Below are 17,128 nucleotides of genomic sequence, written 5' to 3'. Positions count from 1 at the left end.
GACAAGGGACTAGCTGATAGGGATATAGAAATTGATGATACATACTGCTTTTTGATAGATGCAAGGCAATACATTTTAGACTAGATAATCCAAGAAACTTTCTATAAAATAGGAGTAGTTACAACAATTACATTAAATTACTCTTATTTGGTGATTTTTAATATCTTTATTTTTTCCCATGAACCATCTTCATTTTTTTTTGTAGATACCTGTTTCTTTTTTAACACAAAGTATCATTTGTGTGTTTTCCTTGCTAATGAGAGATTGTGGTTTAAACCTATGTGCCCTCAAGTGCAATAGAGGTAGAATCTTTATTTACAGTGTTTGATTTACAGTATTTTAAACTTTAGTAGCCTTACATTTTGATTAAGTATTTCTGTTCTTTGTACTCTACCATTTATCTCTACAAAATCAGCCTCCTAATGGGAAGAAGCATAGTATCCCAGTTCTGCAGTTTCTTTTCCACCAATTTTTCTACACTTAAAATCAGATGAACAAGGGAACAGAACTCTACTGTAGGCAGAAAGTACTTTAAAAACAGCAATAGGGAGGGGTACCTGGGTTGCTAAATCAGTTAGGCCTCCAACTCTTGCTTTGGGCTCTGGTTATGATTTCACAGTTCGTGGGTTCGAGCCCCGCATTGGGCTTTGCGTTGACCGCTTTGGAGACTGCTGGGGTTTCTCTGTCTCTGTCTCTGCCCCTCCCCTGCTTGCTGTCTCTCTCCCTCTCTCTCTCAAAATAAATAAATAGACTTTTTTTTTAAAGGCAGCAGTAAGAAAAACAACTTCTTTGTAACTCACGTGTGCTACTATTTTCAGTAAATACTTAGACACTGTACTAATTTCTTTGTTTTGGGAAATTTGCTGTGGAAACCTACTTAATTGCTCTTGAAGTTGTCTCCTGATTTCCTTTAAACTCTGCTTTGATATTTCAGTATGACATTTCAGGCTTTATCTAGAACCAAGCATATGTTTCTCTGTTTCACGAAAAGATAGTCAACTCTTAAAGCAGTATTATTAAGCTAATATGAAAAATTGTGATGGGGCACCTGGGTGGCGCAGTCGGTTAAGCGTCCGACTTCAGCCAGGTCACCATCTCGCGGTCCGGGAGTTCGAGCCCCACGTCGGGCTCTGGGCTGATGGCTCAGAGCCTGGAGCCTGTTTCCGATTCTGTGTCTCCCTCTCTCTCTGCCCCTCCCCCGTTCATGCTCTGTCTCTCTCTGTCCCAAAAATAAATAAACGTTGAAAAAAAAAATTAAAAAAAAAAAAAGAAAAATTGTGTTTTACTTTATCTCGTGGTTGAATTAAGTAATCCTGAACATTCGAGTGTATGTATTCACTTCAGGATTCCCTAGAGCTGTATCAGCCTTTCCCAAACGGTTTCGTAAAACACAGAGAACCCACCATTCACATGTTATACATGATGTTACTAAATAGTCCAAAAACAGGACCTTTGGTTAAATTGATTTGCAGAACATCGCATAGGCTGTATCTCCTTCTGAGAGTTTTGCAGAGGTCATTTGCATATTAAAGGCTCTGAGAGGCCTTTTCAGTAAAATAATAATACTGATGATGCTGTTAAACGAAATCTGTTTTCTAAACATTTTGAGAAATGCCAAAACATGTACAGTGCATTACTTGCTTGAATATGTTAACGGATCATGTTATACCGTTTTATCAATTAAGGTGCAGCCTAATATCAGAGTGAGTCTCTCTCCTTGCTCTTACTCCCAAGCCACGTCTTCATTAGATAAAGGTTTATATGGTACGGTCCTAAACTTCATAATTGCAGATTGGAAACCAAGTTATTAATAAGCTCAGCTCACCACTCGCCCACATATGAAACATTTATATTTAATTCCTTTCTTAACCTTTTGCCTCTTCGCTCAATCTTTTAAGTCCAGTACCAGCAAAAACTCTCTGAACCTTGACCCAACTCCTCACTCTTTGGGTATTTACTAAATACCTGTCGGCTTTACCTCTTTCTCTAGCTTCACCCTTCAGCTCTCCCTCACTAACATAGCCTTCCTTCGACGTCCAAGCCTTCTGAATCCTTTCAGGAAGCTCCTTTTGTCTGTCCTGTGTCCAGTCCCGGTTTTCTCTCATCTGGAAGAAAATACAAACGTGTGCCAAAAATATAAATGACGTTCTCCTCTGAGACATGGTGACATTAGAGTATGGAACATCTCCTCTTACGGAGTGTCATCCCACCTCTCCACGGCATGCACACGCTTGCAGTTCAGTTCAATTCCACGGGGCTGTATTGAGCCTTCTGGTGGACAAGGGAGGGTTGGATAGCTCTTACGAATTGAGCTTTCACTGGTGACTGATGAAGAGGATCAGCTTGCCACTGTCTTTGATTTGAGAAACTAGGCTAGTACCAAGTAACAGTTGCTTTGTATTAATTCCCATGGAAATGTGCCTTTTCTTTGGTGTGCAAATGGGACGTTGATGGCCTTGCATCAAATGTTTTTCAGGTCTGTTACTCTCTGCTGGATTTGGTTTCTAATTACTGGCAATTTTGGTTTAGTCACCCCCTCTTTACATTCTCCCAACACCTCTGGACCATTCTGGGTTCTACTCTCGGTCTCCATAGCACCCGCGGGTGACACTCCATGTATTTGATTGGTCTCAAAGATGGATACCTCAGGAGTAAGCCAGTGCCTGTCTTTGCCCGCAGGGGTGCGCCTTGACAGAGTACGTGGAGGTCGGCAGAAGTACAAGCGCAGAATAGATGCGGAGAACAGCCCCTACCTGAACCCTCAGCTGGTTCAGCCAGCCAAAAAGCCATGTAAGTACAGCAGACATGTCTGGCTTTCCAACACACGGAATCCTCCCAGTTGGCTCAATGTATATCCGTTTTGGCATGCCCATCCCCACTGACTCCAAGGAGACTTGTCTTTGTTGGGGGCCGTGGCTCTGTTCCCAAGAATTGCCTTTTAGGAGCAACGGGAACTCAGCTAATTATCTTTTTTTTTTTCCCTATGGTTTCTCTCCCCTACCTTTTTTTCGCGTAGTCATTTTGTAGAAGCGTAAGCATATTAAGGCATAGCTTATATAGTGAGAATTTTACATTTTCTGGTTATCTTTATTTTCAGAGGTACATAAAATGGATCATACTGTAATCATTAGTTCATTGGAGCTGTTAGTTTCAGATTTCACAAGAAAGTGATTTTTGTAGTTTTCACTAACTAAATGAGTTTGACTGCTCAACCTCCCAACGAAAATACATTAGGAGCCTCATTAATTTGGAGCTATGGAAGGTTAACACACTAGCTAGCAATAGATTAAAACAAGAATAGGCCCTCCTAATAACAAGCATAGGTTGGTGGTTCCATCTCAGATGCCCTTATGGGCCTTATGAATTGTTTTTAAAGAGTCCATGGTTTTATAATGCCAGATTGCAATTTGAAAGGATGATGGGTACACTGCTAAAATGCAAGCCCCATTCTCCTTGTCATTAACTAAAAAGAGCCGGGATATAGATGGAGGCAATAACTGCATCCCATTTTCTGAAAAATCAGTTCATAGTTCTAGCACAACAGAGCTAACCTCCTAGGATATTTACGCCTAGAGTTCGTACTAGGCACTGAGAAGTGCTTTGATGGAAACGGTTCTCACATTTAGCTGTCTTTGTCTCAGAAGACACAACCAGCACTTAACCAGAGGAAGCTGCATCCAGAGCAGTTGTGGGAAGACACACGGGTAATTTTTGATCTGCTTTCAAGGGAAGAGAAAGTGTCCGCTTCTAATTCAGATTCTCCAGGAGGGGTCGCTGCTGTGCATCGTACATGTGAGCATATGGGGATCTGTTAAATAAATAAAACAGACCCTGAACTGTAAATGAAAGGACATTTTAGCTATGTCAAAGGAAAAACAACCAGTTTTACATAAAATTAAAGCTTAAGTGAACATATGGCATAGTTTCCTTTTGCCTTTCCAAAAAACATTATGTTGATTATACCTTCAATTGTCCAATCTGGCATCTTCTCCTCAGCCTGCATAAGCTGGTTGGCATTCTGCAAATACAATCTAGGACTGCATTAAGCAGATTTTGCACATTATAATACAAAACTTTCTGATAATACAATAAAATGCAATAAACACTAATGCTTAATTTCGTTGGGGTTAGTTTCCTAGGCTCAATATTACACAGTCTGCCCATTTCTCATTCATTTTGCACGAACATTGACTGAAACCGTTGATAATTTCCTCTTCTGAGAGAAAAATGAGCACCAGCCCGTTTGTAAGTCCACCTGATAGAGGAACATCTATGGTTTTCGGCGTAAACCCGAGAAATTGGGAAGTGGCTTGTCAAGTACCTTTAAGAAGATTATAGCAATTTCAGTGAGCTCCATTTGTCTGAGATAAAGAGGACTCCTAATAAATCATTACTCATTATCTCAAGGCCTCTGTGTTAATTTCCCTTAGTCCATCCAATTAGTGTGTTTTTGTAACAAACATTTATAAAACTTAATTTTCAGATCCTGTCAGATAAGTCAAGAGGCTGTGCCTGGGCTTTGCTGAGAGAGTGGCTCAGGGAGATTTCTGGACCCTGACTGATTGTTTGTGTACTACAAAAGCCCAAGAATGAAAATTGGGTTCTATTGATTCTAATTAGGGAAACATTAAATAAGATTTACCTAGAAACAGTGCTGTCGGCTATTCCATTTTCCGAATAATGGGAATTTCTTCGCTTCAGCCAAATTTCTCTAACCCTTCCGGTCAAGTCCACTGACTTGGGTAAAACAAGTACCATCTTCTCAGTACTAAAGGAAGTAGAGTCAGGATTTTCTTTGGGTACATTTCTGTGCCCTTTGTTAAATGTTGCATTTTCTTCTAATCCTGAGAATCCAGTGGTTGCTGACAGGTTTTGTCGCATTGTCAGAGCAATGAAAGTTGAAACTTTTCCAAGCGTAACTAAACATACAGGGTGTTGTTTCCATAGCATATACAAGAAACAAATGCCATTCTTCACAGATCCTAAAAGTTAAAAAAAAAAAAAGAATCTGTATTTAATTTTATTTTTTTCCTACAAAATATGGTGTTTGGGAATATTTCCTCCCCAATCTGCATTTTCAATTTGGTGATAATTGAATATTCCTGCCAATGAACGGTTATCTTTGATGATTTGCAATAAATGTAATTCTTAAAGCAGCCATAATAAGAAAGTTTTTAAATGTTAGAAAAATTGCTAATTATAGCTTGGATAATTTCCTTGTCATTTCATTAAAGAAGACCAAAACGCATGCTACGTTTTCAATTCTAAGAAATATGCAGTCTTTTCATTTAGGGTTAAGAAGTTAATGATGGGTTAAATAGTTAATAATGAAAGGAAAATTATCTAGTAAACACAGAGGAAACTTTGGCTTTGCTCACAAAAGTCCCATTTAATGCCCTGGTTTTCTAGAGTAACAGTAGTACATAGAGCATAAAAATATTTGGGTTTATTCTCACCCATTTGTATCTCTTAATTTAGAAGAAAGTACAAACTCTAAAGCTACACATAGAAATTGAAAATAGGGCCAACAAGAAAAATCATTCTGTTAGCGAGTCTTTACAGCCCTTCCATAAACTCTCACATGCCCCTAAGCAATAAAACACATTTGATGTGATGCTTTCCATTTGTCTCTAGTGTTTATTTTATGAAGGATTTTAAAAACATATATCACAAATTTCAGACAGATAAATCTGAGCCAGAGAATGAGCTAAAGACAACAGATAAAAATAGAGGATTAAAGAATTAGGCGCTCCAAAGAGAAAATATTGTCGCCTTTAAGTAGGAGTAGTTTTCTGGAAACTGATATTGGCTATATTTGAAAGATTGGCTGGGTGTGTGGGGAGGGAGAGAAAGGAGAGAAATTCCTATTTAGTGCATCCCACAGAGATAGAGTTATATAGTCAGTAATTCACCCAGGCAGAAGGGCTCTGACCTTTGCTCTTCTTTAAAAGAATTAAGACAATTAATGACTTTCGTGCCCATTACGACTCTGGGCACTGGTAGTTCTCTGCCTTCCGCATTATATTCTACGGTTCAGTGGCTCATTGTGGATTTTTATGTTAAAGATGTTGTATACTATTTAATCTGCTTCCCGAAATCCCACTTAAGAATCAAAGAGCAAACCTAGAAAGCATCTAACTTCTCTGATCTGTTTGCTATAAAAATTTTCATTACAGGACAGATGCTTCATTCCAGCAAAGGCAGGTAGAGCAAAGAAGAAAGGAATACATTCTGTTACAACTGCAGTGGCTTATTTCTTGCTACGACTTTTCCCGAACACTGTTTGCTATATATAGATTGAAACGTAAATAGAATATTTGGGGTTTATTGTAGACAATTTGAATTATTTTTCAAGATGCCGCATACTTTAGGGTTTGTGAAACAGGGATGATGCTACTAGTGATCTTGTAGTGCTCTGGTCTGATCCTGCAGATAACAAGATTGTCTCACATTTGTTGGTGGCCGAACCGGAGAAGATCTATGCCATGCCTGACCCTACGGTCCCTGACAGTGACATCAAAGCCCTCACTACACTGTGTGACTTGGCTGACCGAGAGTTGGTGGTTATCATTGGATGGGCGAAGCATATTCCAGGTACATTTTCTGAAAAGAAAAAAAATGAAACAGAAAAGGTTGCAATGATTCCCTAGGTTGCCTTTGTAGATTTAGACACATGCAAAATTTTCTCATTAGTATGGTTTTAACCTCTACATTTGTTTTTATCATACTTAATTTAGAGCTTTGCTGCTCCTAATCGAATCATAAACCTTTCTATGTCTGTAGCACCTCGGACACTTGCTATTTTCTTCGTATGCAAAGGCACTATTGCCAATATAAGATAAAGAAGAATGTATCTTTAAAAAAATATGTCTTTATTCCTCTTAAAATTCTGACCTTTCCCCTCAGGAGATACTTCTGCTTTTTCTTTTCACTTAAAACAATGTCTTTGTCAGCAGTTATCTAATGTACCTTTTTTTTCTGTTAAGAATAACTCATTCTGTTGTTCGCGGTGGCTATTTACACTGAATTGCTATTTGTATTTATAAGCTCTGCTTCGGTTGACGTTTACTATTTCCCATGGATTTGAACACAGATTATAAAAATGAATATTAAATTGACATCATACAGTTTCTCGTACGGGAACTTAAAAGTAGTATTTGAAAGTAGCCTATTACTTTGCTTTCTTGGCCAATCCCATACCATCCATAAACCTAGAGCTGGTCACAAGTTTTGAGAATTTTAGTAGTCTGCTTGAATTATTTGTTATTTGTTTGTTTGAACTTTGATCTTCAGGTAGTTAAGAAACAAGTTTTTGAATGATGCGCACTGTTTTCCTGGCACAGTTAACTTATTTCTGTCTCCTTAAACTAGTTTGTCTTTATGCTTTGAATGCTACAGTAATTTCTTTAATCAAATTGATGGAAGTCCCTTTCCCAGCCCACACTGAAACCAATTTCTTGGTCATGATACGCCAGCTATGTTGCTAACAGTCGTAACGAACTGTCAGGCGATATCGCAGTGAAGCTAATTTGAAGTCATTAGGTGTGCAGCGTTCAGGCGACAATTTGTTACAGTGGTTAGGAACACAGCTGACATTTCTGAATGGCTTTGTTCGGTGCAGTTCTAGATGAGGCCAAGCAAATTGTAAACTAATTTAAACATCACTCTGTATTATACTAGCTACTTTGTCTTACACTGTTTGTTAATAAGGCACCCCAAATTAAGTCAAAACTAGTTAAATAGGTGAGCTTGAGTGTGTTCTTTGGAAGATACCTATACGAGGGTTACTGCATGTGAAAGGAGGAGCATTTGATCATCTGGGTAGTTGATATTGCACTTCGATTGTAATCACACTCGTGTGACTTCTAGAAAAACGAATAAAGGATATGCTGAAAGATGTTGAGACATTTGCGAATTGTAGCATTAGGAAATGTCAGAATTCACTTAAACAATGTATGAAGACGTTTCTGACTTATCTGGATGCAAAGTGTGTTGAAGTGTTTTAAAGCAAAAAGAAACAAAAGCTAACATCTGTTGAAGTACCCACAGACCCTTTTGAAGATAATGAATATATATCATTTGTATTTACATATTTTATTATTTTATATAAACAGAGACACACACACACATATACTCAGCTATTTATTTTATTTTTAAATTTTTTTAAAAAAGATCTTATTTTTAAGTAATCTCTACACCCCGTGTGGGGCTCGAACCCACAACCCTGAGATCAAGAGTTGCACTCTCTACTGACTGAGCCAGCCAGGCACACCTACCTATACTCACATATTTAAAATATCGTTATTCTAAGCCAGGGCTTCTCAGCCTTGACACTATTGACACTTGGAACCAATTATCCTTTGTTGTGGGGGACTTTCCCGCTCATGGGAGGGTGCTTACAAGCTTCCTTGGCTTCTACCACTAGTCCCCTTGAGTTGTGACAAACAAAAATGTCCTCGGGTACGGACATATGTCCGCTGGCAAGCAAAACTGTGCCCCAGCTTCCCAACTGAGAACTGTTATTCTCACCTGGGAATCGAGTAGTGTTATCTGTGATTCATAGCTAGGGACAGTTGAAGCATAAAGAGGTAAAAACACCTACACAGAATCACAAACGTATCTGGTACCATCAAAGCATATATTCAGCATTGCTTCCTGGAGTAGAGTCAGGAGACCCAGTTGACTGCATTTCACAGAACCATTTCAGAATACTAATGATAATAATGTTAATGTTATTGATAACGACATGAAAGACCATGTAACTATGACTCCAAACCACCCATTATTTCAGAGAACTCTGCCCAAGTTCTCCCTGAATTGAGATACATGTTAAACCAATCCTTTAATATTGTTCAGACATCCCATAATAAAGACCAATAAAAGGCAACAACTCCTTACAGTGCTCTCTGGTAAGGGAAAGTCAGTGATAAATTTGTGGGTCCAGTTGTGCATCTAAGTAGAAATGTCAGCTTACAAAGGAACTTGTCACAGTAAAGGGGCTCTAGTGACTTTTGTGAAGACAGTAACTTTAAATAACTATGAGTAACAGCATTTCCAGTGGTGGAAACAATTACTATACGATTATGTGTTCAGTCTTAAGCTGAGGCTTAGAATCGGTGGGGACTGACGTTATTCTCTCTCCATAGCAAATGCCAGAGGAGGTCACTGTGAAGTGATGATTCACAGCTCTGGTGTTCCACAGCTCTGGTGTTCCCGATACCCTCAGGGTGTTTTAAATGATTGCAAGGAGTGGGTTGGCTTTTCAGAAAAGGATTAGCTGAACAAGAATTAACTGAATTCTTTTAAATTGTTAAATAATGAGTGAGCCATGCAGTGTTTTGAGGTAGAGGAAGAGGATGTTCTGATATTAGAGTGCTGGTGTACCCCGAGTTCAGGGAGGTTGGGCAGAGCAGCAGTGTGGAGTCTGGGATGGGGGACTGGTGGGGAGGGAGGGAGACAAAGAGAATATAAAGATTAAGGTCACATTTGTGCCATGATAGAAGTAAAATCGTGTTCCTGATAACATGACCCAGTCCTCATAACTGGGGTCAGAGCCTGAATTAAAGCCAAATCAGAACAGAAATTCCACCTGTCTTTGTCTTAAGCATTTTAAAGTTATGTTAAAATTAAAATGAAATATTTTTAATACCAAAATTTAAGCCTCTGCTCTCTTTTTGCTGCTCTCAGTTTGTATAATCACACACGCACACACACACACACACACACACAGTTCAAAAATTAAGTTTAGCATCTAAGATAAGATCAGTAGCCTTTCTACACTGCTGGGAATGTACTCTTGTATCCTTGCTTTTGCTACATAAAAAAATGAAGAATTCAACAAAAGAAAATATTGAAGAAAATACATATGGAGTGTTTTTTTTATCAGTAAATCGAATTAGTTGACTTACTTTAATAAATCATATAAATGGAAAAGTGTGTTCTTACAAAACATGACCATACTTTATCTATAGAAGAAAAAAGATCACAAGGGCTTTAGAAAATGCTTGACTTTAGTTGGAGGAGCATAAGGGCACAAGAACAGATGATGGTGCCCTAATAGCCCTTTTTAAGAATGACAGGGCCCCGCCATTAGCATCCTTTTATATCCTTGGAAATTGCTCATGCCTCGCTTTTCTGGTTCCTATCTGCCTGACTCTTTTTTATTTCTCTTTCAATTTCGTCCGCGCTCGGATAAGCGCATGCTAACACAATATGATTGAGCTGTAAAATGGAACGCTGTCGCCTCTAATCTCTTTTATGTAGATACGGACTTACTGCACACTCCACTTCATTCTCTCCCCATTGTTGGCCTTTTTTTAGAATGGGCTGCCAAGTAATGGAGGCTCCGTCAAATATTAGAGCTAGGTTTCACAGAGTGTGATAAGACGATTATCAGCCCAGCAGTCAGATCTATTATTGTTCTTTGTGGTTGATTAAAATATTATTATGTACCGTTACTTTGTTAGCAAAATGCAGAATGTGCTTAGTCAGATGGTGCTTAAAAAAGCATAACCCATATTAGCTGACCTATATAAGTGGCTTAAATATATTATGGGTCTCATCCGACAGTTCACTTTAAAAGAATGGAAGGGTATTTATTTGAACAATTAAGTGAATGAATATATTTTAGAACGTTTTTTTCTTTTATCATATATGGTAAGTTTTCAGGTAGGCTTCTTTATTTTTAACATGACAAATTAAACAGCTGTCCTACTGAATGAGAGGACTTGGCATAAGTTCGGGGCCTCTTAGTCACATTTATAAAATGGTATTTATTGTAATGACATCAAACAAACAAACAAAAAACTCTAATTTTTATTCATGCTCAGTGAAGGCAGGAAATACTAAGCTGTAAAGGAAAACCACACTAGGAAGATAATGTGAGAAAACAGTCTTTATGGATAGTTTATTCATGTAAGAAACAGAAATCTAAAGATTACAAACCAGTGTTTTTCATTTACACTGAAATATTTTTTGTAAAAACAATCCGTTAGAAGAATATATCAAAAATTGCTCATTGAGTTGGGATTTGTATATTTTTCTCAACAGAAGTATTGAGATTTTTCTAGAAATGACAAATCTCTAAAGAAGATGTATAAGCTATTTCTACATTAGGATGTAAATTTTGTGGGCAAATACCCAAGAATATTTTGAACATTTATTGCTAATGATACTGTTTAAAAATCTATCTGTTGTTCTAATGCATTTTCTATAGAGACCAGTTTTTTAAGATTATGTCATCTGCCAACCAAAGTTGTGGAGGTTTATATTTTTTTAATTTTTAAAATATTTTTTAAAGTTATTCATTTATTAATTTTGAGAGAGAGAGAGGAAGGGAGGGAGTAGTGGAGAGAGGAGAGAAAGAATCTCAAGCAGGCTCCGCACTGTCAGTACGGAGCCCAACATAGGACTTGGCTCGATCCCAGGAACCCTGAAATCGTGACCTAAACTGAAATCCAGAGTTGGATGCTCAACTGACTGAGCCACCCAGGCACCCTCAAAGTTGTGGAGGTTTTTAAAATGCCCATTACTTACCTAAAACTGGTAGCACCATTAAGTGATAATGATATGGGCAAAAAGCACCAAAAAAAAAAAAAAACAGTGTGGTGGAAATAATTACCATAAGATTATGCTTCCATTTGTAACATGAAGTATGTTTCCACGTGTGTATATGTGTGTGTGATTATGGTTTGATGTGCAGGTCAAGGGCATGGTTGACTGAGAGTTATATCATATATAAGTAGCACCTAATATTCTGTTCTGTATCTATATCACTGACATTTGATAAATATTTTTATTGATTAGTTGATTGAAAATATGCATAGCCCAAAACTGTTCATTGACCCTGAGGCTCCACTCTCTACCCCATCCCATAACCAAATTGACGTGTAGTTGTAATTTCTACTTTGCTGTGAATGAATTGAAGTGATTACAGCCTCTTTTCTCAGGATTAATTTCCTTTTGCATATGTAACTTGATGATTTCAGAACTATGAAGTAATCGAGTCTTTTATTTAAATGTAGAAAATGTAAATTTAAGACTCGAAGCCTTGGCTTAATAATACTATTAAGTATTCCCAAACATTTGGAAGTAATATTTCATGTACCTGATATTTCTTTACCTGTGTACCTATAGTTGTGGTTTTTATGGGTGCAATGAACCTAAAAGTAAAATCAGACAGCCTAAGCTGTAGTTGAGTAATTTTTTGTAAGTTATTTAATTGCTCTAGCCATTAGTTATATTGTGAGAATCAAATGAGGGAAAGAATACACATGCAAATTAAACACATATGTATAATTAATTTGCAAATTACAAAGCATGATCTAAATGTAAAATATTCAGTGTTCATTGTAGTTTCTGAGATACTGCACATAGATTGTCATTTTATTGCAACGAAAACCAAGTGATCTAAAAAGTCAGTTTAATAAAATCCATTTCCAAAAATACTCACAGTAAACCTCAGTTGTAATGCAAAGGTTGGATGGAAACTTTTTGACCAAAGGGATCTTTGTGTGGATACTGTCATCATTCTATCTTAGGTGGGCAGGATCATTAGCATCTAAATAATCTAGTTCATCCTTCTTGGCCAAACCTAAAATAACTGAATGTTTATCAGTTCCTGAGATCACGACTGTGATAAGGAAATAGGAACCAGTAAGTTGAAAACTATGTTATGAAAAAAATAATCTGAAAGGTCACCTAAGGTCTTTCATTTTCTGCAGCTACCATTGCTAGAAGTAAAAAAAAAGAAGAAAAAATAGAGAGACCAATCAAGAAGTCACAAGTTTTCCTAGACTGAGATGGAAAGATCCTAGACAACCCAAATATGGTTACAGTTGCTTATAGAGACTTATTGCCACCACTCAGTGCCACTGTTTGTGACCTAATGCCTGTTCTGTAACCATGCTGAATTACCTGTGCTCACGTGATCTCTATTCCAGCATTACTTACGCTCCATTACTAGGTGTCCCTAAATTATGTTTGCCATCTATAATAGCCATGCTGTTGTATACCTCTAATCAAAGAGGAATCATAATTTCATAGTACTCATTGAGTACAATTTAAGTATTTGAGTTGCTGTTATGTACCTAACACTATGTTAGGTACTATGGGAAATATAAAAGATTAACATGATGTGATCTCTACCCTGAATCATGTATCTCTGTCTGCATAAATATATATGCATGTGTGTGTACATATATATGTGATTATTTCCTTTTACTGAGATTAAGCTTTGAATACAAAAACAATTGACATCTATACAGTGATTTAATGTTTACAGAGTGCTTTCACAAACATTAAGTTGTTACTCGTAACAATTCTGTTATTCTCTGGGTAGGCTTTATTCTTATGATCCCCACTTTATATATGAACAAACTTGAGAGTCAGAAGTTTGACTCACACTGTTAATGGGACTTGTACTCATAGAATATTCAACATACATGACTTTTTACCAATAGCTTCATTATGTCTTTCTTCCCCATCCTTATCAACCCCCCTTCCCCCACACCAATGTACTATCTTATTTGTTCCAGGTTACCTATCTACATGTCATAACAAATTTAGGTGAATGTAACATATTTGCCCTATCTTTAAATTCTGTCTGTGCATTTACAAAATACAAGATTAAAGGAAAGGAGGATGAATTAAAAAAGGAAATGTGTGACACACCTTCACTCAGTGAAAATCAAGGCATTTGACTAATAGTGTACCCTAGATATGCCTGATCACAAATTTTGATGAAACAAGGCAATTGCTGTTTAACTACTCACCTGAATAGTTGAAGAATTCCTTCAATGATTGGTTGCTAAAATCGGATGCTCCCCCTCCCTTACTCCTGTTTGGATTCACTGGCCATTGAATTTGATTGAGAGTTACAGGTAAACTGGAATAGAGGTGAGCCAGGAGACTTTCAACCACACCAAATATCAAAATGTTAGTTCCACCGCTTAACATTGAATCCCTTTCTCCCTTCCTTCCTCCCTCCCTCCCTCCCTCCTTCCTTCCTTCCTTCCTTCCTTCCTTCCTTCCTTCCTTCCTCCCGTCTTTCCTTTCTTCCCTCTTTCTCCCTCCCTTCCCCCTCCCTCCCTCTCTTCCTTCCTTCCTTCCATAAAGTATTTAGTGAGCTCTGTGTCAGGCAGTGTGCACAAAAGATACACACGTGAGTATGAATAAAGCACAAGTTCTGCTTTTACGACCCTCCCAGGGTAGTGGGTGATTAGAAAGATGAATCGACAACTAGAACTCCACGATGTGGGCTGTGATGGTGCTCTTACACAGAGTCACATGGAAGCATGGAAGGAGCCGCATGAGGCTAGACACAAAAGCAAGGACCCCATTATGAAGAATCTTGATTGTCACGCTAAGGAAATAACATTTTATACTAAGACAATAGAAGCGATTAAAAATTTTAATTGAGGGCGCCTGGGTGGCGCAGTCGGTTAAGCGTCCGACTTCAGCCAGGTCACGATCTCGCGGTCCGGGAGTTCGAGCCCCGCGTCAGGCTCTGGGCTGATGGCTCAGAGCCTGGAGCCTGTTTCCGATTCTGTGTCTCCCTCTCTCTCTACCCCTCCCCCATTCATGCTCTGTCTCTCTCTGTCCCAAAAATAAATAAACGTTGAAAAAAAAAATTAAAAAAAAAATTTTAATTGAGCCAGCTTACATAGGGAAAGATTACTTGGTATACTTTTGAAAACAACAGTGTTAAATTTCTGAATGTTAAAGATGTCTATATGTACTATGTCCTAAAATATGATATCATTTTCAGGCAAGTTCTTGGTAATTGTTAAAGTCTTTGAATGATGAGGTGACAGGATGAGTCCAGTCATTTGGATTACTATCTATCATGATCTTTCAGAAACCTGAAATACCCAAGGTTTATCAAACTATTGACCTCCTATAAACCTGGCCCAACTCTTTTTGTTCTGGAATTCAGTTTGTCAATGGAGCTGTTACTTCTGACTTGTCTCTTCTTCTCAAGGCTACTTGATGAGTTAAAGAGAGAAAGACTTTTGTATCTTGGGAGGAAATTGTTATATGAAAGCAGCTATAATTAGTATAATTCCTATATGCTTAAATACTGAATCAAAATATCTTTTTCTATCTCGAAATGAAGAATTTGAGGGAGAAGAGCAGAACATGACACTGGCATGTTCTGTTTCTCTCTGTTCCTTTTTGACCCTCCCTCCAACCCTAACCCCACCTCCCTTCTGGGGCTGGTTGCACTTTTTCCCCTGCGCCCCCCTTTATCTGCCTCAGCCAATCTCCAAATGAATGCATGTCTATCCTGGCCTTGGCTTTGACACTCTGGATATATTGATTAATAGTTGCCCTAAGCTCCTTTTAGCAAATCAAATTTTCACTTTTAGCAAGGATTTCGCCTCTGATTTATTCAGCAAAGTGAAATGCACTAAATTGACTTTGACATTCAGGGAAAATGGCTGAAAAACAAAGAGCAGAAGAAAGAGATATAAATTGTGTGGCAGCTGGAGACTTCAAGCATCAGAGAAACAGTTTTCTATAGAATACAGAGTAATTTAAAAGCACTTTTTAAACACAGAGAGAAGTGATGTCTTCAAAAAATTTAACTGCTGAGTTTTCTTTTTGCAAGAGGGTATAAGTATTACTCAGCTGAATTCAGAATTTCTAGTACAAGACATTATATTTTGTAGATAAAAATAGCTTAGTAATCCAGGATTGTATATATCAAAATTAGTTTATGCAGGCTAGGAAGTAACCTAATTACTTTGGAAAAAGAAATATTCAAAAATTATCCTATACAAAATAGAATAACTTGTAGGTGTTAGTGCTTTACAGCTGTGTGTGTGTGTGTGTGTGTGTGTGTGTGTGTGTGTGTGTGTGTGAGATAACTAATGGAAATACTTCCTCACCGTAAGGAGAATTTGAAATAATTTTGGATCACAATCTCAGTGTAGAAAAGCCATGCAGCTTTGCTCTTCTGTATGCCTTTTCTCCAAGAATGTCAGCCTTGGCTGTGTTCTTTTGTGTAACTAAGCCAGCCTACTTCCTTGTTAGACCAAGGTTCAGTGAGTAAGTAACCATCAGGTTCAAGATACAAAGTGTGGTTTTGATGTGTAAAAAGAAATAGTACTGGTCTGTGGATGAAGCAAAGGAAGGAAAGCTGAACTCACTAGGGGCACTTGGGGAGGAATTAAAGATGTGAAAGTATCAGGGAATATTTTTTGATATCAAGACCTAATAGACTGTTGCATCGCTTCTGTTGAGGGATTATCAGAGTAGAGAAAGGAGAAAGGGAAGGTGAATTTTACAGTTGGAATTTGGTTCCTTTCCCTCTTTCCTGTTCAGTATGATTTTTCCTTATTAACCAAAGCCAGGGTCCCCATAGTCAATGCACTCTCCCTTTAACTCTATACATTTATTATTCTCTTTCCTAAATAAATCTGATTTATTTTAAATAAATCCACAGTGACCCATTTTGGCATTTTACACATCAGTTATCATCACACTATCCCTCCTCTGTCTATATGCATATGATTTCCCTAAAATCAAGCCACTTCCTCCCCAATTCAGGCCACTTTCAACAGTCATAAATGACTATTAAGTAGAAGAATCCAATGAAAAGAACCTATTTAACTTGCCAGAATCACTTTAATTGACAAAAACTTCTAAGAAGTTTATGCTATATGATAAACAGACATAACACCTCCATTTGTTTATAAAAACCTTGATATTTTTCTTTTTAAAATTTGTTTATTTATTTTGAGAGAGTGAGACAGCCACTCACGTGCATATGAATGTGGGGGGGGAGGGGCAGAGGGAAGGGGAGGGAGAGAATTTTAAGCAGTCTCTGTGCTGAGTATGTGGCTCTGTGGGATTGGACCCAAGGCTCAGTCTTCACCATGAGATCATAATCTGAGCCAAAATCAAGAGTAAGACAGACGCTCAACTGACTGAGCAACCCCGGAGCCCCAGCCTTGATATTTTTCTTAAGAAAATGTTTCTTTTTGGGGTTCTCTCTCTGGCCCTCCCCCACTTGTACTCACTCTCTCAAAAAAACTTAAAAAAGTTCTTAAAGAAAATTTTTCTTTTTTTCCCAGAAAAGAAACTGATCTTTTTTCTCTAAGGCCATCACAACCTTTTTTTTTTT

The 17,128-nt window shown here is 37.8% G+C and overlaps 1 protein-coding gene across 3 annotated transcripts in view; it reads left to right on the top strand.

The window, feature by feature from the left end:
- Positions 1-17,128, top strand: part of ESRRG (estrogen related receptor gamma) — a 584,122-nt gene that overhangs the window by 515,037 nt on the left and 51,957 nt on the right. For 2 of the 3 annotated variants that reach the window (XM_043568378.1, XM_043568376.1), the window contains 2 exons: positions 2,680-2,790; positions 6,412-6,594. In XM_043568378.1, the coding sequence (XP_043424313.1) occupies positions 2,680-2,790; positions 6,412-6,594 (294 nt within the window). The remainder of the gene's footprint in view (positions 1-2,679; positions 2,791-6,411; positions 6,595-17,128) is intronic. The other variant, XM_043568377.1, reaches the window with a different exon arrangement.

Source organism: Prionailurus bengalensis, chromosome E4, assembly GCF_016509475.1.
Source record: "Prionailurus bengalensis isolate Pbe53 chromosome E4, Fcat_Pben_1.1_paternal_pri, whole genome shotgun sequence".
NCBI classification, from domain to species: Eukaryota; Metazoa; Chordata; class Mammalia; order Carnivora; family Felidae; genus Prionailurus; species Prionailurus bengalensis.
The sequence above is the reverse complement of the archived record's forward strand: the minus strand, read 5'-3'. Positions and strand labels throughout refer to the sequence as shown.